The sequence below is a fragment of the Gorilla gorilla genome, chromosome 18 (genome assembly GCF_029281585.2).
Source record: "Gorilla gorilla gorilla isolate KB3781 chromosome 18, NHGRI_mGorGor1-v2.1_pri, whole genome shotgun sequence".
Lineage (NCBI taxonomy): Eukaryota > Metazoa > Chordata > Mammalia > Primates > Hominidae > Gorilla > Gorilla gorilla.
The window spans coordinates 96,445,153-96,465,642 of NC_073242.2; the positions used below are offsets into that span (position 1 = coordinate 96,445,153).

General features: G+C 56.7%; 2 protein-coding genes across 2 annotated transcripts; one reads left to right on the forward strand and one right to left on the reverse strand.

Moving 5' to 3' along the window:
- The first annotated feature begins 5 nt into the window (after positions 1-5).
- On the forward strand, positions 6-2,183 carry TMEM208 (transmembrane protein 208). The gene is made up of 6 exons (XM_019012567.2): positions 6-128; positions 740-835; positions 1,260-1,319; positions 1,400-1,536; positions 1,702-1,786; positions 1,881-2,183. The coding sequence occupies exons 1-6, from the start codon at positions 123-125 to the stop codon at positions 2,016-2,018; spliced, it is 522 nt and encodes a 173-aa protein (XP_018868112.1). The 5' UTR covers positions 6-122; the 3' UTR covers positions 2,019-2,183.
- Positions 2,184-2,293: 110 nt separating this feature from the next.
- Positions 2,294-20,479, reverse strand: FHOD1 (formin homology 2 domain containing 1). The gene is made up of 22 exons (XM_004057803.5): positions 20,087-20,479; positions 12,225-12,331; positions 11,780-11,844; positions 11,256-11,323; positions 11,078-11,183; positions 10,910-11,004; positions 10,533-10,644; positions 10,352-10,446; positions 10,116-10,259; positions 9,843-9,991; positions 9,434-9,610; positions 7,244-7,359; positions 6,544-7,154; positions 4,937-5,092; positions 4,535-4,717; positions 4,328-4,447; positions 4,086-4,247; positions 3,499-3,689; positions 3,212-3,404; positions 2,964-3,126; positions 2,691-2,888; positions 2,294-2,616 (listed from the first exon to the last, which is right to left on the reverse strand). Exons 1-22 carry the CDS (start codon positions 20,285-20,287, stop codon positions 2,534-2,536), a joined length of 3,495 nt encoding a protein of 1,164 aa, XP_004057851.5. The 5' UTR covers positions 20,288-20,479; the 3' UTR covers positions 2,294-2,533.
- Between the last annotated feature and the right edge of the window lie 11 nt (positions 20,480-20,490).

A 20,490-nucleotide genomic window follows, 5' to 3' on the forward strand; every position in this document is an offset into this window, starting at 1 on the left:
CCGTCGCAGAAGCTGACGACTTAGGTCTGCGCCGGAAGTGCATGAGCTGCCGATGTGGTGCTTAGTGATTGCGGTTTCGGTCGCTCTCCCGTGTTTCCCGGGCTGGGTATTTGCCTCGCACCATGGCGGTAAGGAGGATGGGTAGGGCGGGGTCTGCACCAGCAAAGCTCTCCAGGGGCTGTGAGAGTGAAAACTGAGAAAGAACATTAAGGGATATGGGGTGGGCCAGAGGGGGGCGCCATCCCTGGCCAGACCGTGCTAGAGCTGGGCTGGGGGGATGGCGGCGCAGGACCATACCAGGACTAGTGCCGGAGCGGGGTGGGCATCAGTACCAGGGCAGGCCAGAGATCTAAGTGACCTGAGGTGGGCGTTAACCCAGATCGGGACTACGCCAACGGAGGCCTGAGAGAGGCACCATTCAGCTCCGCTCAGGAGTACCCTTGGAAGAGTCGTTAGCCTAAAGCCAGACTACCACGGGATCCAGAGGCGGTATTAGCTTAGGGTTGAATTGTTCCAGGGCGAGCAGGAGGCGATTGATCCTAGCTGCGGGTGCTGGAGAGATGGCGTCAGCCCTAGACAGAATGGACTGGAGGATGGGTGGACATCCCAGGGATTGTGCTAGGTTTCTGCACTACGGGGACCTGGCTGAGTTGCGGATGGAGCTCTATAGCTAACCAGGCTGGTGGGGAGAATGAGGAGGACCGTGGCCTCCTGACGGCATCTCATCATTCCTCTGCAGCCCAAGGGCAAAGTGGGCACGAGAGGGAAGAAGCAGATATTTGAAGAGAACAGAGAGACCCTGAAGTTCTACCTGCGGATCATACTGGGGGCCAATGTAAGTGCCTACCTCCTTGCTTCTATGCCCACTTATAGTCAGTCCCCTAGTCCTCAGCCCTGCTTGGTGACGAGTAGTGGTACCCGAAAAAGCTCTAGAAGAGAGCTCCAGTCAAAAAAGAAATGAGAGATCTGGGCACAGAGAAAGTGCTAACTAGTAAAACACAGAGAAAATGAAGGCGTGAGTCGTAGCTGAATTTGAGAGCTCTTCCTACCTCCAAGTACACAAAGGCTTCTTTCCTGGGCTGAGTTGGGTGTCAGAGGAGAGTGGGTATTTGGGATTCAGGGAGCAGGGCCCTTTCTTCAACACTGTAAGAACAACCTTGCTCCTCCCACAGCCTGGCCTAATTCTTGGTCAGAGTTGAGGGAGAGCCATGGTTTGGAGGTAACTTCTGACCCCAACCTGATCCTGTGATTGCTTGCAGGCCATTTACTGCCTTGTGACGTTGGTCTTCTTTTACTCATCTGCCTCATTTTGGGCCTGGGTAAGTATCTCCATCCTGGGAGGTGGATGAGTGCGTAGGGTCAGTGGCTGGCCTTTGATACCCTCATTCTTGCTCTGCAGTTGGCCCTGGGCTTTAGTCTGGCAGTGTATGGGGCCAGCTACCACTCTATGAGCTCGATGGCACGAGCAGCGTTCTCTGAGGATGGGGCCCTGATGGATGGTGGCATGGACCTCAACATGGAGCAGGGCATGGCAGAGTGAGTGTCCCCCACCGCCAGCCCAGGTGAGCGGCCCCAGGGCTGGGGCCCAGATAGCCCAAGAAGCACAGCTACTTGTAACTTGAAAAGGGTGGAAGGGAGTTGCAACTTGAAAAGGGTGGAAGGGCCCATATGCTGTCTTTCCAGCTTTATTTCTATCCACAGGCACCTTAAGGATGTGATCCTACTGACAGCCATCGTGCAGGTGCTCAGCTGCTTCTCTCTCTATGTCTGGTCCTTCTGGCTTCTGGTATGTGGGCTGGGGGCGCTCCCAAGAAGGGGCATCTAACCCTCCCCATCTTTTATTCCCTGCATCTTGCTTCAAGTTACCGTTTCTCTTGTAGGCTCCAGGCCGGGCCCTTTACCTCCTGTGGGTGAATATGCTGGGCCCCTGGTTCACTGCAGACAGTGGCACCCCAGCACCAGAGCACAATGAGAAACGGCAGCGCCGACAGGAGCGGCGGCAGATGAAGCGGTTATAGCCATTGACAATGGGGCCACAGGCCGCTGGCCCTGGGTGGCTCTGTCAGGGTGCACAGCCCCCCATGCCTAGAGCAATGAGGGTCTAGTCCAGGGGCCAAAAGCAGTCTGAGGCATTGGGTATACTTATACTCTATAGGGTCGTTGAATAAATGGCTTAGAATGTGGCTGATGGCTGTGTGGGTGATGAGGGATGAGGCAGGAAAAGCTGGTCCTATGGGATTTCCCTCCTGCTACAAACCCAGCGTGGTGGGGACCCTGAAAGAAGAGAAACCTGTTGGATTAGCTAAGAAAATTTTATTTTGCTCCGTGAGTTCAAGGAGCTCACAACACATGCACATGCATATGCACGCACACACACACCCACTCACATGCACACACACACGGCTAATACTGCTCAAGGCATGGCTCCTGGGCACAGAGTTCTGGGGCCAGAATTCTGCTCTGGGCCCTCCTCACTCTGTCATCTCCTGCACTGCAGTCCAGGGTCCAGATAGATTTCCGGGATACAGCACCTTCACACCTCCAGGCCAGGACCCTTGCTTAGTCCCAGTGCCTGCACCAGGTCATCTCCGAGCCCACTCTTCAACGTCCTTCTCACTGCAGGGACAGAGCAGGGTTGGAGGGGGTTGATGGGGTTCAGGTGGGCAGTGGGATTGTGGGGGGTTACTTACAAGACTTGCGGTTGCCGCGGGAACGCTTGCGTTCCCTAGCAGCTAAGGCACGAGGACTGCTCTTGGTCACTGACTGCACCAGAAGGTCCATGATCTCATCTGATGTATCACTGGGTAAACTGGAGCCTGGGGGTTCTTCCGGGGATGCAGTGGAGGGCCCCACTGTGGGCATGATGGGGGAGCTGCTCTGGACCATGCCTGAGGAAGGCCAGATAGCAAAGTCAGGCCGAGGTGGCCCTGGAGCCCATTCCCCACAGCAGCTATGGGCCTCACCTCTGCTGCGGCGATTGTGTGTGGTGTCCTCAGGCCTGCTGGTCAGCAGACTCTTCATACTAGCATGACTGTCAGCATCTCCCCGGCCTGGCCCGCTGCTCACTGCTACTGGGACAGAGGGGTTGCTGGGGGCTTCCCCAGCCACACCTGAGAACTTCTCTGTCTGGAGAAAGAAGAAGGGTGAGCTGGGAGGAGCGAAGGAAACCAAGGAGGTGGCAGTCAAGACTAAGACCTGGAAGGCCACCCACCTCGGTGATCATGCGTCCCCGGGTCTTGTTGCGCTCACGGTATGTGGCCCGCTTCTGTTGCTGCTGTAGCACTCGTTCCCGGCAAGTCCGATACTCAAGCGCAAATTCCCGCAGCGTGTGGCAGAACTGCGTGATGCGCACTTCACGGGCCGCCTGCGGGGTGTAGCCCAGGTAGAGCAGGAAGGCATGGAACCTAGGCAGGTCAGAGTAGGGAGGGACAGTAAGTCCTGCTTATTGTCTGAGGGAGGGTGGTGGCCGTCCTGCCTCTCTTGGGTCCATGCCCCTACCTATTGCAGACACGGCGGTGCACTATCCTTAGCATGGCAACACGGCGGGCACACTGGGCCAGGAAGTGGGTGAGGCGGGCACGCAGGGCTGGGGCCAGCTCATGCTTTGCCAAGCTCCGCAGGCTCTCCTCGGCTGCCCGGCTCCGGCGCTCCAGCTGCCCCAGGTTCTCAGTCAGCTGTTCAAAGTCCACCTGAGAAAGCAAGGGGGTGCACATACTGTCCCCCCACACCCTGTAGACAAGACACAGCCCGAGGCTGCCTCTGGGCCAGACTGGCCAGCTTGGGCCCTAAGGACACAGACATCCAAAAGCTCATAGACTAGTGCAAGAGACACAAGTCCATTTGATGTGAATGGGGAGCAGAAGGTTTACTGGGGGAAGTGGCAGTTAAACAGACCCAAAGACTGAGTAGGTGTGGCCAGGCCAATAGAGGAAAGAGCGTTTCTGGCAGAGGGCATAGCTCACACCCAGGTGGCTGGAGCAAGCCCTGGCACAGCAGCCCAAATGGGGAGAAGGGGGAGGAGCCAGGCCCAGGAAGCAGCGCTCCTCATCCTTGTCCGGCCTTGGTTGATTCTGGCAGATGCTAACCTTGGCACAGCGGGTCAGGGCAGGGATTTCTGAATACAGGTCGGAGGACTCAGGCCGGGTCTGGAGCACTAGGGAGCAGAGATGGTGTAGCAGTGACTGTCGACGCACCGTGTCCTTCACCTCTGACACCTTCTCCAGGTAGCTCAGCTCAAAGCCGCTGCTCTGAAAGGACCCTTTCTGAGCCTGGGCCTGGTTGGCTCCAGAACCCTGACTCCCCCTAGTCCCCATGTACTCTCACTCACCTGGGAGCCATTGAGGAAGTTGCCCACAGCTAGGAGGGTAGCCAGGATGCAGCGGAAGGTGGCATTCTGTACCAGCTGTTCCATACCCACTTTCAGGTCAAACAGTGGCTCAGCAATTTCCTGGTATGGGAGACCAGGGACTCTCAGACTACATGGTCATGATGCTTACCTGTCCCTACTGTCTGTCCCACTCCAAGACCCAGGTACCCGCTCCATGCTGTCATAGTCCAGCTTGAAGGCCCAGAGTTGTAGACGAGCAGCGAGGCCGCCAATAGAGGCAAGAGTCATCAGGAAGTTCTCGGCTGGGCCCAGGGGTATGTCAGGGTTGGCCAGCTGGGCTTCCTCAATCTTCTGCCGCTCTTCCTCCGTGGGCATCATGGTCAGTAGCTTCTGAGGATGTAGCCAGAGCCTGACATGGCCCCCTCAATGCAGGCCTGAGGCCTGAGGCATTGGTCTTGACCCCTCAGTCATCTAGGGGAGGCCCCAGAGTCTGGGGACTGCCCTGCAGAAATGCCAAGCCCATGCCCACCACCGGAGGGACAGGAAATGCCCACCTACCAAAGGAGAAGGCCAGACCTCCCCCCAACACCCATAGCTGGGTGACCTCACCTCAATGCCATCCTTGCTGACAGCAAACTCATCAAAGTTGAGCAGGGCAGCCTTAATGACATGCACAGGTGGCAGTGTGGTTAGGCCGATGTTGATGGCGTTGCTGCGCTTGGGGTCCAGCACTGTGGTCATTGTCCGGCGGCCCTCTCCAGCTTTCTGCATGGTTGGGGGAAGGGCAATGTAAGACTGAGGAAGGGGGCCTGACGCGGTGGCTCACGCCTGTAATCCCAGCACTTTGGGAGGCCAAGGCGGGTGGACCACGAGGTCAGGAGATCGAGACCATCCTGGCTAACATGGTGAAACCCCGTCTCTACTAAAAATACAAAAAAAATTAGCTGGGCGTGGTGGCGGGCACCTGTAGTCCCAGCTACTCGGGAGGCTGAGGCAGGAGAATGGCGTGAACCCGGGAGGCGGAGCTTGCAGTGAGCTGAGATCACGCCACTGCACTCCATCCTGGGTGACTGAGCAAGACTCTGTCTCAAAAAAAAAAAAAAAAAAAAAAAGACTGAGGAAGGGACTAGCTGGGACAGCAACCTCAGAGGGCACTCCAAGGCCCTCCTCTAGATTGCCAAATCATCCCACAAACTGGCAACCTGGGATGTGTAAGGCATGGGGATGAGCTTAGATTCTTTTGAGACAGGGCCTGGCTCTACCACCTAGGCTGGAGTGCAGTGGTGCCATCATCGCCCACTGCAGCTTATCTTCTGGGATTTTCCTGCCTCAGCCTCCCAAGTAGCTGGGATTACAGGCGTGTACCACCATACCCAACTATTTTTTTTTTAACATTTTTTTTTCCGCCTCCCAGGTTCAAGCAATTCTTTTGCCTCAGCCTCCCAAGTAGCTGGGATTGCAGGCATGAGCCACCACGCCCAGCTAATTTTCATATTTTTAGTAGAGACGGGGTTTCAGCATGTTGGCCAGGCTGGTCTCAAACTCCTGGCCTCAAGTAATCTGCCTGCCTTGGCCTCCCAAAGTGCTGGGATTACAGGGGTGAGCCACCATGCCCGGCTAATTTTTTTTAACATTTATTTATTTTTTTTTATTTAGTTATTTTTGAGATGAAGTCTTGCTGTTGTCCCCCAGGCTGGAGTGCAATGGCGTGATCTCGACTCACTGCAACCTCTACCTCCCAGGTTCAAGTGATTCTCCTGCCTCAGCCTCCCGAGTAGCTGGGATTACAGGTGCCCGCCACCACGCTTGGCTAATTTTGTGTTTTTAGTAGAGACGGGGTTTTGCTAATTTGACCAGGCTGGTCTCGAACTCCTGACCTCAAATGATCCACCTGCCTTGGCCTCCCAAAGTCCTGGGATTACAGCCATGAGCCACTGCGCCCAGACCAACTTTTAGTAGAGATAAGTTCTCACCATGTTGCACAGGCTGGTCTCAAACTCTTGGATTACAGGTGTGAGCCACCATGCCCGGCCACATTTAGATTCTAGTTGGGGCACTGCTGATCCCTTGTTAGGAGACCTTGGACAATTTCCTACTCCTTTTTTTGCCTTGGTTTTCCCATGTGGGAAGTGAGTGACTAGCTCCAACAGGTCAGATCCTTAAGCTCTGAGTCCCTCCCGCCTCCCTTGGGGCTACTTGCAGATGAGTGGATTTACCTTGGAGGGCAGCACCTCTTTGGCACGAGACTCAAAGAGGTGTTCCAGCCGGGCCGTGTCCACTGAGACAGGCTCCAGTGAAGCCCAGAGGGTGGCGCAGGGCCCAAAGCGGCTTGCAGAGACTCCATGGCCCCCAGCCAGCTTCAGCTCACGCCAGAAAAGTTTTACTGTCTTCCTCTTAGTGGGGAGGGCTGAGCTGTCAGGCACTGAATGGGGAAGAGGGGCAGCCAGAGGTAGAGGTGGAGGTGGTGGGAAGGGGCCTTTGATGGGTGGGGGAGGTGGAAGTGGGGGAGGGGGGGGGACTCCCGAAAGCAGGGGCAGTGGGGGTGAGGGAGCTGGGATGTCTTTCCCAGCCTCCACAGACTCTACATTCAGCATGTCCTGGTCTTCATCCTCCCCTAGATCTGAAAAGTCCAGGTCCCCAATAGAGAGCTTGGGTACACGGGTAGGGAGCTCCCAGATGGGCTCAGCCTTGGGGCTTGCTGGTATCAGTGGCTCCTTGGGCTCTGGCGCAAAGCTTTGCTGGGCCCGGAGCAGGACACAGGGGGCAGGGCTCTGGGGTGTTCTGGCTGCAGAGGCGGTCTCTGGGGAGTCCCAGAGTTGCCGGGCATCTAAAGAAAGGGAAGGAGCTGTCAGTGCCATGCCCCCTGTGGGGCAACAAAGCAACAGGCAGGCTCTGCCTGCTCACCCACCTACTCACCTGGGTGTCCACCTGCCTCATTGGGCATGGCCCCGGCAAGTGTCTCTGCCCGGCCCTGGGCCAGCGCAACCTGCTTCTCTGTTTCTGCTGCCGCCACATTCTCCAGGAACCGGGCTCTGAGGGAAGGTGCTTGTCACCGACAGCGTCTGACACACCCCAGCCCAGGTGTACATGCCTTGCTGAGCCCCTGGACACCACCCCCAGTTGCAGGCACACACAGACACACAGGGAACAGTCCATGCGCTGAGCAGACCAGAACCACACCCCCCAAGGCCAGCCCCGCTCCAGTCCTCCACATCTGGGGATGATTACTACCAACCCAGCATTCCCAGGTGAAAACACAGGGAGAGGATCTACTTAACATCTAACTTGCAACCTCGTTCATGTTCACTGTCCTGGTTTTTTTTTTGGTTGGTTGTTTTTTAGAGACATGGTCTCACTCTGTCAGTCACCCAGGCTGGAGTACAGTGGTGTGATCATAGCTCACTGCAGCCTCACTCTCCTGGGCTTGACCCTCAGCCTCCCAAGTGGCTAGGACTACAGACATGTGCCACCATGTCCAGCTGATTTTTTAATTTTTTTGAGGAGACAGGGTCTCACTGTGTTGTTCAGGCTGGCCTTGAATTCCTGGCCTCAAGCAATCCTCCCGCCTCAGCCTCCTGAAGTGCTGGGATTACAGGTGTGAATGATGCACCCAGCCAAATTTTAAAAAATTTGTTTGTAGAGATGAGGTCTTGCTGTGTTGCCCAGGCTGGTGTCTTGAGTCTAGACAAGGACTCTTAGAGCAGGGGAAGGGGATAGCTGTCCCAATGGGCATATCAGGCTGTCCCTCCCTTGGCATGTCTGGTAGCTTCTGGGAGCCTATGCCCAGGAAAGGGCCTGGTAAACAGGCCAGGTGCGGTGGCTCACGCTTGTAATCCCAGCACTTTGGGAGGCAGAGGTGGGTGGATTACTTGAAGTCAGGAGTTCGAAACTAGCCTGGCCAACATGGTGAAACCCTGTCTCTACTAAAAATACAAAAATTACCCAGGTATCCTGGTGCAGGCCTATAATCCCAGCTCCTTGGGAGGCTGAGGCAGGAGAATTGCTTGAACCTGGGAGGCAGAGGTTGCAGTGGGCTGAGATCACACCACTGCACTCCAGCCTTGGAGACCGAGCAAGACTGTCTCAAAAAAAAAAAAAAAAAAAAGGATGTGGTAAACAGTGGACCCTCAGTTTATGCTGAAATAATGGGTGCAATCCAGTGTTTCTTTTCTGGCCCCTCCAGCCTCTGTCAGCTCTCAGTCCCTGCCTTTCCCTCAGCCTTAGGTTACCCCTCCACCCCCACACCACACACCACACAGCACCCTAGGTCCCCTCCCTGCTCGCTTCTGAGCTGAAGACTTGGCAGAATGAGCCCCAGGTTGGGTGTCCACATCCCCATCTCTGGCTGCTAAGGTGTTGCTATTGAAGCACAGGAACCACTGTGACCCCAGTGAATTGGTTCCCAGTGCTTAGCCTTTGGGTTACCGAGGAGGCATATGTCTGGGAGAGGATAGGCCTGAGTACCCCAGCTTTGGTTGCATCAGGCACGTGGAACCCCTGCTGGGGGAAGCAATGCTGAAGCCCTGAGCACATGGCAGGCCTGGCAGGCCGGCCTCTGTACTTACTCCAGCCTGGCCTGCCCAGGAGGGGACTGGGGGACGGGTGGGCTCTCAGGGGCCCTGGGTAGGGGGGATGAGAGGAAGAGATGGTAACTGTGGTGTCAGCTCCATGGTTGCTCATACCCACACAGAGCTAGGCAGTGATATTGGGGTTCCTTCCCAGCCGCAGTGGGAAGTGGGGGAAGGTATGACACGAGGAAACTGGAAGTGGAGGGGAGAGACTGACGTGGAGCAGGACAGGGTGCTGGAAGAGACAGAGGCAGCAGAACAAGGGAGTGACAGATAGTGGGCGGGAGACATGACAAGAGGTAAAGACAGGCAGTACGTCGGAGGAGACAAAGGAAACCACAGGAGGAGGAGATCCAGTCAGAGCCGAACCCCACCCGCTGGCAGTCACTTACCAAACGGGAGCAGTTTGGTGAAGTCTGGAAAGAGAGAGAGAGAAAGCACGCGTTTGGGCAGAGGAGGATGAGTGCCCATGGAGGGGCGCAAAGCGGAGGGACAATGGGAGAGAGGACTCCAGGGTGGCCTCTGTCTCCCTACTTACTTGTAGATGCTCCTCTCGCTGGAGGTGTCAGCTGAGGGTGCCACAGAGATGGTAGGAAAAAGGTTCACTGAAGCTTGGAGACCGGAGGGAGGGCCCACAGGGCTGGAGGCGGGGCCTGTCAGCAGGGCGGGGCCGGTGGAAGAGGTGGGGCCTACCGGTGAGGCGGGGCCTGTGGGGCTGAAAGCAGGGGCTGTCAGTGGGGCGGGGCCTGAGAAGCTGGAGGCGGGGCCTGTCAGTGGGGTGGGGCCTGCGGGGCTGGAGGTGGGGCCTGTCGGTAGGGCAGGCCCAGTGGAGGAGGTGGGGGCTGTCTGTGGGGCGGGGCCTGAGGGGGTTGGGGTCAGGGCCTGTCAGCTCACTGGGCCATGCCTAGTAGATCCACCCTTCCCCATCTACGGATGCTCGTACTTACCCAGGTTCGGGGGCACGCGCGGGGCAGCCCCCGCCTTCCAGAGAACGGCGGCTCCTCTTGCCCTCCTCGGAAGAAGGCTTTCGTCGTTCCCGCCGCCCACCACCGCCTGGGGCTTCTTCCATGTCTCCATCCTCCAATTTCAGGGCGTTCTAGCAGAGGCGGACCAGGATGTAAGAAAGTGGTTAACGTGTATGCAGGTGGGGTGGGGCGCTGGGGACTGCGCTTCTCTCTTCCCTCCTTCTAATCCCCCTCAGAGCGTAGGGCCCGGCCCACCTCGTAGAGCACAAGCTGCGTGCGCAGGTCGACGTCAGTGCCCGCAGTGCCCAGGTGGCGCTGGACCAGCGCTTCCATGCCCTGCTGCTCCAGTGCATCCGTCACATCGTAGAAGGAGTCCTGGTCCGGGAGGGCCGCCAGCGTCTGGAGGGCGGGGATAAGAAGGCAAGGCTGAGGTTGGTGGGGAGGTCAGGAGCCTGAGCATCCCAGAGCTGGCACCCAGTCCTTGACCACACCTTGTTGATGAGGGTGACCGTGTACACCAACAACTCAGGGTCAGCGCCATTCTTCTCCTCCAGGATGGACACCAGATTGGCCCAGGGAGGAGCACCTGCCACACAGAAAGTGGAGCAGTCACTGGGGAACAGGTAGGAGAGAGGGCTCTGAGCGGTGGGGGAGAAAGGGACAGTCTCTGACCGGTGGTGCTGGCCACAGAGTTCACTGCACGGATGAACAGCGGTGCGTTGTTTTCAGAGTATTCTACAAACACCAACAGCAGCTTCAGGGCTGTCTTCACCACCAAGCGGGACTGAGGAGAGAGGTCAGTACATATGAGTGGGGCTTAGGCCAGACCTGTGCCAGCTGTTGCTGGGGAAGGGGAAGGGCTGCTGGGGCTGGACCCAGAGAGAATCTAGGCAGAATGACCCTGGCCCCAGGCCCAGGCACTGAAGTGCCTTATAGGCTTATAGAGGCCTCAGACTCACTCCCTTCCAGCCCACTTTGCAGAACAGGAAACTGAGGCCCAGAGAGAAGCAACAGGCAAAGGGTATAAGGCTGAGTGGAGAGCCACTTACCAGGCTGGCACACAATGTGTACAGCCACTGAATAGTGTCACTGTGGGCCACCACCCCCAGCATTCCATCCACAAAGAGCATCAGCTGGCCGAGCGCTGGGGAAACAGGGACGGGCAGAGTCAGCGAGGGTCGCTGGAGCAGAGGTCATGGGAGAGGGGCGGGGCTGACCTCTAAGGATGTAGCTCTGGTAGTTGTGGTCGGCAGCAGCACCCACACGGATCAGGCAGCTCAGCCCCTCTGAATGCACGAATTCAGGCACCAGGTCTTTGTCCTCCTAGAGGCACCATGGGGGAGTTTAGGGAAGCTTGGGCTACACACTTACCCCCAGCCCACTGCGGGGCCTCACCTGGAAGATCTGCTTCAGTGAGAAGAGGGAGCGGCGGAGCTCAGGACCACTGGAGCTATACAGCTTTTCTGCAAAAGGTAGGGTATAAAACCCTCGATGGGACACAGACTCACTGTCTTCCTCTGCTTGGATACAACCACAACTCTCCACCAAAGAATAGTCTAATATATATGTTTTGGTCTAAGAGACAGGGTCTTACTCTGTCACTCAGGCTGGAGTGTGGAGTGTAGTGGCACAGTCATAGCTCACTGCAGCCTCAAACTCCTAGCCTCAAGCAATTCTCCCACCTTGACCTCTCAAAGCACTGGCATTGCAGGCATGAGCTACCACGCCTGGTCTGTTCTAACATTCTTGAATCCCCCTCCACTCCCACCATGGCCCTGGAAGGAGAGGTCAGGATAGGGAGAGGAAGGAGCACATACAGCTAAACCTACTTTGCTCACTGTTCAGCACAGGCCTGAAGGTGAGCCAACTGGGCTATGGGGAGGAGGTGCTGCTGGACATGGATGCTCTCACACACTCACCCAAGATAGCGTTGACCCTCACAGAGAGCTGGGTCCGAAGGATCAGCGTGGGCTTCCGCCCTTTGCTGGAATCAAGGATCTCTGTCAGCAGCTCCCAGCCTATCCCTCAGCATTCCTCCCCACAAGCCAAGGGAGCAAAGGACCTCCCCATGCCAGCCCCAGCCCAGCTTGTTCCTCCCAGCTGCTCCTCCAAGGACCCAAGGGTTGGTCAGACAAGAGGGTTGGTGCAAACACATGTATCTCAGGTATGTGGGAGAGCCCCTGACTCCCACCTTGGGCAGCAGGTAACACTGGCCAGGCTTTAGAATTCCCCTGGCACACTTCCCTGGGGCAGGAGGTGACCCATGGCTCAGGCTAGTGATCGAGTGTCTCAGCTGCTGACATTTGAGCCAGCCCCTGGCAAGGGTGGGGGTAACCTTGCCTCCCTGGCCCCATCAGTTCTGACCTGATCTCTTCATAGAAGCCCTCCAGCATCTCCCGCTGCTCTTCCAGGGACAGCTCGGGGTCCAGGTAGTATCCGGAGGGAGACACTTGCAGAGCACAATCCTCCAACTGGGGGCAAAGGGAACAGCTGTGAGACTGAGGAAGAGGTGGCAAGGGAATGTATGAAGACCCCTGACCTCTCACTTGAAGGGTGGCAGAGAGACACAGGGTCTGCACTACAGCTGTGCATTCCTTCAGCAGTTGCTTCTCAAGCGCCTACTATGTGCAAAGCCCATCTGTGTCAGGCACCAGGCTTTCTTGGCCTTTGTTTGTACCATCTCCTCTCCTGGCTGATACCTACCTATTCTTTAGGTTGCTATGCAACCCACTCCACCCTGTGTGTATGCTCCCTTTCGAGACCTTCCACACAGCATTCTAATATCCGAGCCACTGGTCTCCTCCTCTAGCTGCGTTCTCTGCGTTCAGGCACTCCGTCTGTCTTGCTCCCTGCTGTATCTATAGAGCCTGGCATAGCACCCGACACACAGTAAGCACTCACTAGGACTTGTTGAGCTAATAAACACAGATGAGGAAGGGGAATGGAGAGAAGATGGGAGGAAGTTCCTGCCTTCGAGGAAGCTCACAGCCCTGTGGGGTGATAAGCTGTAGTCACAAAGCATTAAGCCCCAGAGAGAAAGTGTTACGATGGCTGGGAGGTACAAACACACCCGGGAGAATGTGTCTGTGTGTGTGTGTGTGTGTGTGTGTCTCAGTGAGTAAGAGGGTGAAGACAGGGTCTGATCCATAGACTTCCCAGTCCCACCAGATTTCAGGGTCTTTGCCCTCCCCCAAAGTGGGCTACAGTTACAATGGTCCTAGCTGGACCTCAGAGACACCCAAGGGGCCTATTAAAAAACTAACTTTAGGCCAGGCGTGGTGGCTCACGCCTGTAATCTCAGCACTTTGGGAGGCTGAGGAGGGTGGATCGCCTAAGGTCAGGAGTTCTAGACCAGCCTGGCCAACATGGTGAAACCCCGTCTCTACAAAAATGCAAAAATTAGCCAGGCATGATGGCGGGTGCCTGTAATCCCAGCTACTGCTGGGGAGGCTGAGGCAGGAGAATTGCTTGAATCCAGGAGGCAGACGTTGCAGTGAGCCGAGATCATGTCATTGCACTCTAGCCTGGGAGACAGAGTGAGACTCCGTCTCAAAAAACAAAACAAAACCAAACACTTTAGAGTCTGACTCAGTCTACAGTAGGACCCCAAAGCCTGCCTTTGTAACAAGCAGGCACATGCTCCATCCACGTGTCCATGTTTCCCTCCCTGGGCTCTCCTCCCCCGCCACAAGGCATGGCACTTAGCCCCTTGAGAAGTGCCTGTAGAGAAGCCTGAGGGAGGTGACTCCTGTGAGTCGGAGGGTGGCACTCTACCTCTCCCAGACACCTCCCCCCATTGCACAGTGCAGATATGCAGGTTCAGCAAAGTCTCCTTGACTTAAGTGGCTCTGGCCCTTGAGATGCCTTGGCCCAGGGAGAGCCCACCTCTGGAGAGGCATGGGGTCTTCTGGTCTCCATCTTACTGGGCATGTCAATTCCAACATTTGTCCTGCTGTTTGGTCAGCCCTGCCCTCTTCTGGACCCCGCCCAAGGGCTTCCAACTGGCCTTGGTCCCCTGGAGAAAAAGGGAGTCCAGCTCCTGCCCCAACCCCCACCTCTGTTTAGCACCCCTTGCTCCTGCCTCAGAGCCTGACCTGGCTCCTTCCCCACAGTTTAGCCTGTGGGGCCCTTGGATGAACCCCCCCCCCGCCGCCCACCCCCGCCTGGGACCTGGGACATAGGACAAACACTCCAGCCTGTTCTCTGTCCCACTTCCTGCCTGGCTGCCTGCCCTCCCCAGGGTGCCTTGGGCGGGCCTGGCCACTTTCCCCTCCCTGGGAGCAGAGTCATCTTCTCCAGGGCCTACTGGGAACAGGCCTGAGAAGGGGCAGCAAGGCCTGAGAGCTGGGGTATCTTGTCCAGGGCCAGCTCAGCTGAGGGCAACCCACATTCCTCCTGATCTCTTCCCACATGGTGACTCAGCAGCCTACCACCCCACCCCCATTCAGGCACAGCCGCATCTCCCTCCCTTGGCCTGGAAGATTCTGGGACCCTAGAAGAACACACCTACCCCAGAGCCACCCCCGTCAGGGATCCCCTCGAATCACACACATATAGAACAGCTCATTCTTTGAACATTCATGACCAGGCTGGTTTCAGATGCAGAGGACCTAGGCGGAATTAGACACTGCCTCTGCCTTCCCTTCCTTCCAGCCCAGTGGGGCAGACGGGAAGACAGACGAGTCAGAAAAAGCTCACAAATGAATGTGGAATCACAACTTTCACAGTGCTAAGAAAGGGGAGGGGCAGAGTGCTATAAAGATAAACGGGAAGGGAAAACATGTTACACCTGGTAACTGCTTACACACCCAGGTATAAGGTCGGGTATGCACTGGCCAACACAGGCCCAAGCAGCACAGACCCAGAAAGGTCAGGCCCACCACGCTGTCCTGCCTCCTTGCATGCTGTAATCCCAAGAGAGCAGAGAATGTCCCTCTCCTTCCAGGACACCTGCATCCATTTGGGGAAGGGTCCTGAAGGTTAAATAGTCCACCTTCTTTTTTTTTTTGATATGGAGTCTTGCTCTGTCTCCCAAGTTGGAGTGTAGTGGTGCGGTCTCGGCTCACTGCAACCTCCGCCTCCTGGGTTCAAGCGATTCTCCTACCTCAGCCTCTTGAGTAGCTAGGGTTACAGGCGTGCATCACCATGCCTGGCTAATTTTTGTATTTTTAGTAGAGACAGGGTTTCAGCATGTCATCCAGGCTGGTCTTGAACTCCTGACCTCAAGTGATCCGCTTGCCTCTGCCTCTCAAAGTGCTGGGATTGTAGGTGTGAGCCACTGTGCCCGGCCAATGGTCCACATTCTCTAGCCTCCTCAGCCACTTCACCTGTCCAATCCTGCCAGGGCCCCATTTCTGGGGAGGAGGTCCAGGGAAACAGGTAGTCCAGTGCCTTCCAGGACAGTGTCTCCCCACCTCCAGCTGTCTGTCCTGGGTGGAAGTGTGGGGTGGTAGGCTAGAGTCAGGCAAGCAGCAAAGAGCAGGAGACTTCCTGCTAGCAGGATGGCACTTGTCCCTCACACCCCGGCCCCTTCCTGGGGTCACCCTTCTGAGAGCCAAACCTCTGGGCCTTGTTTCTCACACCCTGGGGCTGGGCCAGGCCTGAATAAGCCCAAACCCTGGTCCTTGCTGACGGGGCTTAAGCTCAGCACGTAGTATGGGCCCACTTCCCTGACACCTTCCTGGCTCTTGTCTTCCTCACTTCTCTGGTCTCTGTCTTGGGGTGGAGTCTTTCCCCCATTCTTCCCAGGCTCAGCTTCTCACATTGGCCTCCAGCCCACTATACTCTTGACTCTCCAGGCTCAGGCTTTTCTGGCAGCCCAAAACCAACTGGTTATGTATGGTTTTATATGCAGGGTCAAGCCCAGGGGACCATGGCATCTACTTCTCTCTCTCTTTCTAGCTATCTATCTACCTATGTATAATATATAGATACAGATCTATAATATATAGATGTCTATAGATATTGATTATATATATAGCTATGTATCTATTATATATATCTGGACATTTATTACATATATCTATTATATATTTTATATATATACATTTTTCCCGCTTGTTTCTTTAGACTGTCTTACCCAATATTTTTAATAACAGTGTAATCAGGTAAGACTGAACATACCAGAGCAGGGTACAGGGAAGATGGAAAAGAGGCAGGATTATAGGCTGAAGGGCTTTCATCTTAGAAAATAATTGGTTAACTGCCTCTTTTGTCTCCTTTCCTATAAACACAGGACCCTGTGTTCTGAAGACCCTCCTTTCCTGTTATCGCAGGTCTCCAACTAGAGTGTGACTTCCTGAATGAGATGACAAGGATGGGCCTTGGGGAGGGAAATCCACTTTTGTTATCTTATGCTTCCTCTGTGCCAGGCACCGGACTGCCTCTTTCTTTTCTTTTCTTTTTTTTTTTTTAATAGAAATAGGGTCTCCCACGCTGTTATATCACTCACACTGTTCTTGAACTCCTGGCCTCAAGCAATCCTCTGGCTTTGGCTTCCCAAAGTGCTGACATTACAGGCATGAGCCACCATGCCCAGCCTGAGCCGCCTATTTAATTTGATTCTACCAATAATCCTTTTACAGATAGGGAAACCAAGAATCAGAAAATCAGCGCATTGCCCCAGGGTGCACAGCCAGGAGCCAGGGCTAATTGACCAAATCTTGGGCGGATGGGCCCTGGAAATGCTCCAAGGAACCCTAGAGGGGAGGTGGAGTGAGGGCTGGGGCCAGAAGGATTGCCAAGAGCTGAAGACATCCTCTTAGTTTTCTGGACTCTGCAAATACCCCAAACTGATCCTCCCAGTTCCAGTAAGGGAACACCAATAGACACATGCACCCCATGCAAGTTAGGATAATAGTATCTACCTCTGCCAGGACCTAGGTGTCAGGGTCCCTCACCAGTCTGCAGCTCAGCCACTCTGTTCCAGAATGACCAGCAGATTGGATAGACCAGCCCCAGGGGAGGCTAGGAGGAGACCAGGACTCATGCCCACACCTCAATTTTCTACAGTCTCCCAAAGGCTCCTGAGATGTAAAAAGGCTAGAGTGGGTTGGGGTAGGGTCAGGAAACATTCCAGGACAGTGCCACCCCTGTCCTACTCTGATTTTTAGCCACAGCTAGGGAAACAAAGTTGCTAGTAATGACCAGATTTCTAGGGCTATCCCCACTGTCAGGAGGAGAGGGCTTTCCTGGCCTTTGCAGCAGGGTCAGAGAAGCACCCCAGATCCCCCTACCCGGAGCTCAGGGAGAAGTCAGTGCTATACCAGGTGTGGTAGGGCCTTGGGTATCGGAGAGGCTCCTGAGACACTTCCCAGAAGGGAGGGTAGAACTGGGAGGCTCTAGATTAGGAGATGAGATGCAAGGCCAGAGGGACACATTCTCCCCTGCAGCAAAGGCAGGTCTGGGCTGGGGGAATATTTTGGAGGGGAGGAAGGCACTCCTGAGTTCCCCCAGGGACACTAGGCCCGGCCCAAGACACTGTCAAGCTCCCTTCCACCAACCAGGGCCAGGAGATGAGTCAGAGGCTGTGGCCAGGAGCTTCCTCCTAGTCTAGGAGGAAATGAGCAAGGCTTTCTGAGATCTGAAAGCTCTTTAAAAAGGAAGCCCCCAGGGGAACTCTAGGGGCTAGGCTCGGCCCAATGGGGTGTGTGGGTGGAGTCCCAGGGAGAAAGCAGGCTGGCCTCTGTACATCCCCAGGGAGGGGGGTCATCTGCTGGGATGATCAGGGCCAGTACCCAGAGGAGGACAGAGGCCACTTGGCTGTGTCCTGTCCTCTGCTGGACAACTGTACATAGGACGAAGCAATGAGTAGAGAACCCCTTCCTCTTATTTCTGCCCTACAGCTTGGGACAGGGATGCCCCGGTTTCTGGGCCACCTCTTCCCTCTAGAGGGCCAGCAAGACAGGCCTGAGTCATGTCTGTGACTCTGGGGCACCCACTTATAGGACTACAGGAGGAACCAGCTGTTGACATTTCCTGCAAGGAGGGGCCCTGCTCCCCCTCGCTCAGCTCTCTGATGTCCCTGTCTCTGCCCTATTCTCAGCCCCTCTTCCTCCAGCCTTCTATTCTGGGGCTGTGGTCATAGTTTATATTTGGGTTGAGCACATCACAGTGCATCTGACCATTCCTGGCAGAGTTGCTAGCCCCAGGGAATCCTGGCTTCTGGCATTGTGGTAACCAGTGTGCCCCCTCCATATCCCTGTGGGGGAGGGGAGGCAGTCCTCAGGTACTCCAGGTGGGAGAACATGAAATCGGGGAGACCAGGAAGGACTGCACTGGGGATGAGGAACTTATATTCTCCACCGGAGCTCAGTAGTGTCCTCAGCTAAGGAGCAGGGAACACAGGGCAGAGCACCTGGTAGGGTTGGGTGGGGACACGGGTCCCATGAGAGGGAGATAGAAGGAGTGGTTCTGAGCCTCTTTCTTGCAGCTGACTTCCCAGGCTTGCCCCCAGTTGGGAAGAGGTGTGTCAAGGGGCTGGGCATGGTGGCTCAAGCCTGTAATCCCAGCACTTTAGGAGGCTTAGGCAGGCAGATCACCTGAGGTCAGGAGTTTGAGACCAGGCTGGCCAACATGGAGAAACCCTGTCTCTACTAAAAATACAAAAATTACTTGGGTATGGTGGCGCACACCTGTAATCCCAGCTATTTGGAAGGCTGAGGCACGAGAATTGCTAGAACCCGGGAGGTGGAGTTGCAGTGAGCCAAGATAGCCCCACTGTACTCCAGCCTGGGAGACAGAGCCAGAATCCGTCTTAAAAAAAAAAAAAAATCGGGGGGGTGGTGTCAGGGCTAGGTCCAATCCTTGAGTTGCAGGATGAGAGGAATACAATATTTTCTCTAGTGCCCCACCCTTATTTCAGGATCCGGACTTCAAGAGCCTGGAAGCGGGAACCAGTCTTAGTTCAGCACTCCTGTCTTCCCAGCCCCCATCCTGAATGGGAGGTGGCCTCCAGCTGCACACGCTTCTTCCAGGCACACCTCAATTTGCCCCTCTGAATAGGGCAAGAGAAGCGGGGGCTGAGTCAAAACTCTGGCGGTGAGCAGTGTCCTGCATCCTTCCAGCCATGGCCTTGAAGCCGGGGTTCTGGCCTGGACACGTGCCACTCCCCAGGCCAATAGTCTCACCACCCCTCCCGCCAGCGCTCAGAGGCGGGGCTGGCCGCAGCGCGAGGAATGCGGGCTGGGGGCCCGGGGCACATTCCAGGGAAGACCCCAGGCCCAAGGGGCAAGTTTACGCAACTCGGCGCCCAGCTGAGGCTGGGAGCAGGGGAGGGCACCCACCCCGACTCTCTCTCCTCTTCTCCAGCACTGGAGGCGGCCGGGCTGGTGGGGAGCCTGTGGGGGTGGTAGTGCGCCTCCCAGAGTCCTGGCCCGGAAACAGCGCGCCGGAAAGGGCTGCTTGCGGGGGGCTGACGGCGGCGAGAGGGAGGGGAGAGGAGGTAGGCTGGCCATCTGGAAAAGGGCCTCTTTCCGCACTGTGCACAAGTCCGCTTCGGGGCGGCAGCAAAGTAGGGCAGGCCGGCTGTTTAAAATTAGCCCGGCCCTCCCTCTCACTTCCAGGCGCGGGCCGATGGGCGGCGAGTGTCCGGGGGTGGGGGCGGGAGCGGTGACTCAAAGGGCTTTTCCACCCGTGCAGCCTCCTGCGCTCTGCGGATCCCGGGCCAGACCGCTTCGCGGGGACTCCCCTCACCCCGTGAAGCCTCTCCTCGGCCGGCACTCCCATGCTCCCATTGACCTACAGGGTCAAGCCCCAATCCAGCTTCCTGACACCGCAGGAAACCTCTGCCACCTCTAGTAGCCCGCCTCGGGCCCGCCCCTCCTCGTGGTCCCGCCCCCACCTCACCTGAAGCAGGTGGAAGCTGGTCCCTCCCCAGCTCCGCCTCCAGGGTCCGCTACAGCCCAAGCGGCTACCGTCACTCTGACCAGGGAAGCCACCCTGGCAGACGGACGGCGAGTGGAACTCGAGCACCTCCCCAGGTGCGCCTAATTCGAAGGGCAGTCAGAATGACGGAGCCAAGTTCCTGGCACCCCGCTTCAGTTTCCCCTCAACTTGAGAGGGGACTCCCCCGCAGGCGGGGCAGAGTGGACCCTGGGACCCCAGCCCAAGACTCTCCCGGAGGAGAACACTCGCTCCAGCCTCTTCCCGCGGGGCACCTCCCACCAGTTTTCATGGCGCCCACCCTGAACCCCCGATCGCCCCAACCTTTCTCCGGCCTCCCTCACCTTGAGCGGCGCTCCCAGCAGGCGGTGCACCGCGGGTATCTGCGCGCCCAAGGGCAGCGCCCCGTCCAGGCTGCAGGTGGGGGCCCGGCGCGGCTCCGGGAAGTTGGCACATGCGAAGGGGTCGGTGTCTTCCAGGTACTGCACCCTCACGGTCACCACTGATACCGGCTCTCCGTCCCCGCGGTCTTCCCCGCCCGCCATGGCTGTGCGGCCGGCTCGCGCAGCGCGCCTCCGAGTCCGGGCCCCAGTGCAGCTTCTACTCAAAGCACACTGTAGCTCCGCGGTTCGGGCCGGGCTGGACCGGACGCGGCTGGAGGGGCGGGGCCAGACGGAGGCGGGTCCGAGGAAGGGGGTGGAGCCAAGATTAGTCCCCGAGTGCGCGCGAGGAGGTAACCACTGCCGGA

Excerpts from the sequence above, each read along its gene's own strand:
- FHOD1 (XM_004057803.5), bottom strand. The coding sequence starts at position 20,287 with ATGGCGGGCGGGGAAGACCGCGGGGACGGAGAGCCGGTATCAGTGGTG. Across the intron at positions 5,093-6,543 it reads AAGAGGTGCTGCCCTCCAAG|AAAGCTGGAGAGGGCCGCCG; the intron begins GTAAATCCACTC and ends CCAACCATGCAG. Across the intron at positions 4,448-4,534 it reads ACTATGACAGCATGGAGCGG|GAAATTGCTGAGCCACTGTT; the intron begins GTACCTGGGTCT and ends CTCCCATACCAG.
- TMEM208 (XM_019012567.2), top strand. Across the intron at positions 836-1,259 it reads GGATCATACTGGGGGCCAAT|GCCATTTACTGCCTTGTGAC; the intron begins GTAAGTGCCTAC and ends GATTGCTTGCAG. Across the intron at positions 1,537-1,701 it reads ATGGAGCAGGGCATGGCAGA|GCACCTTAAGGATGTGATCC; the intron begins GTGAGTGTCCCC and ends TTCTATCCACAG.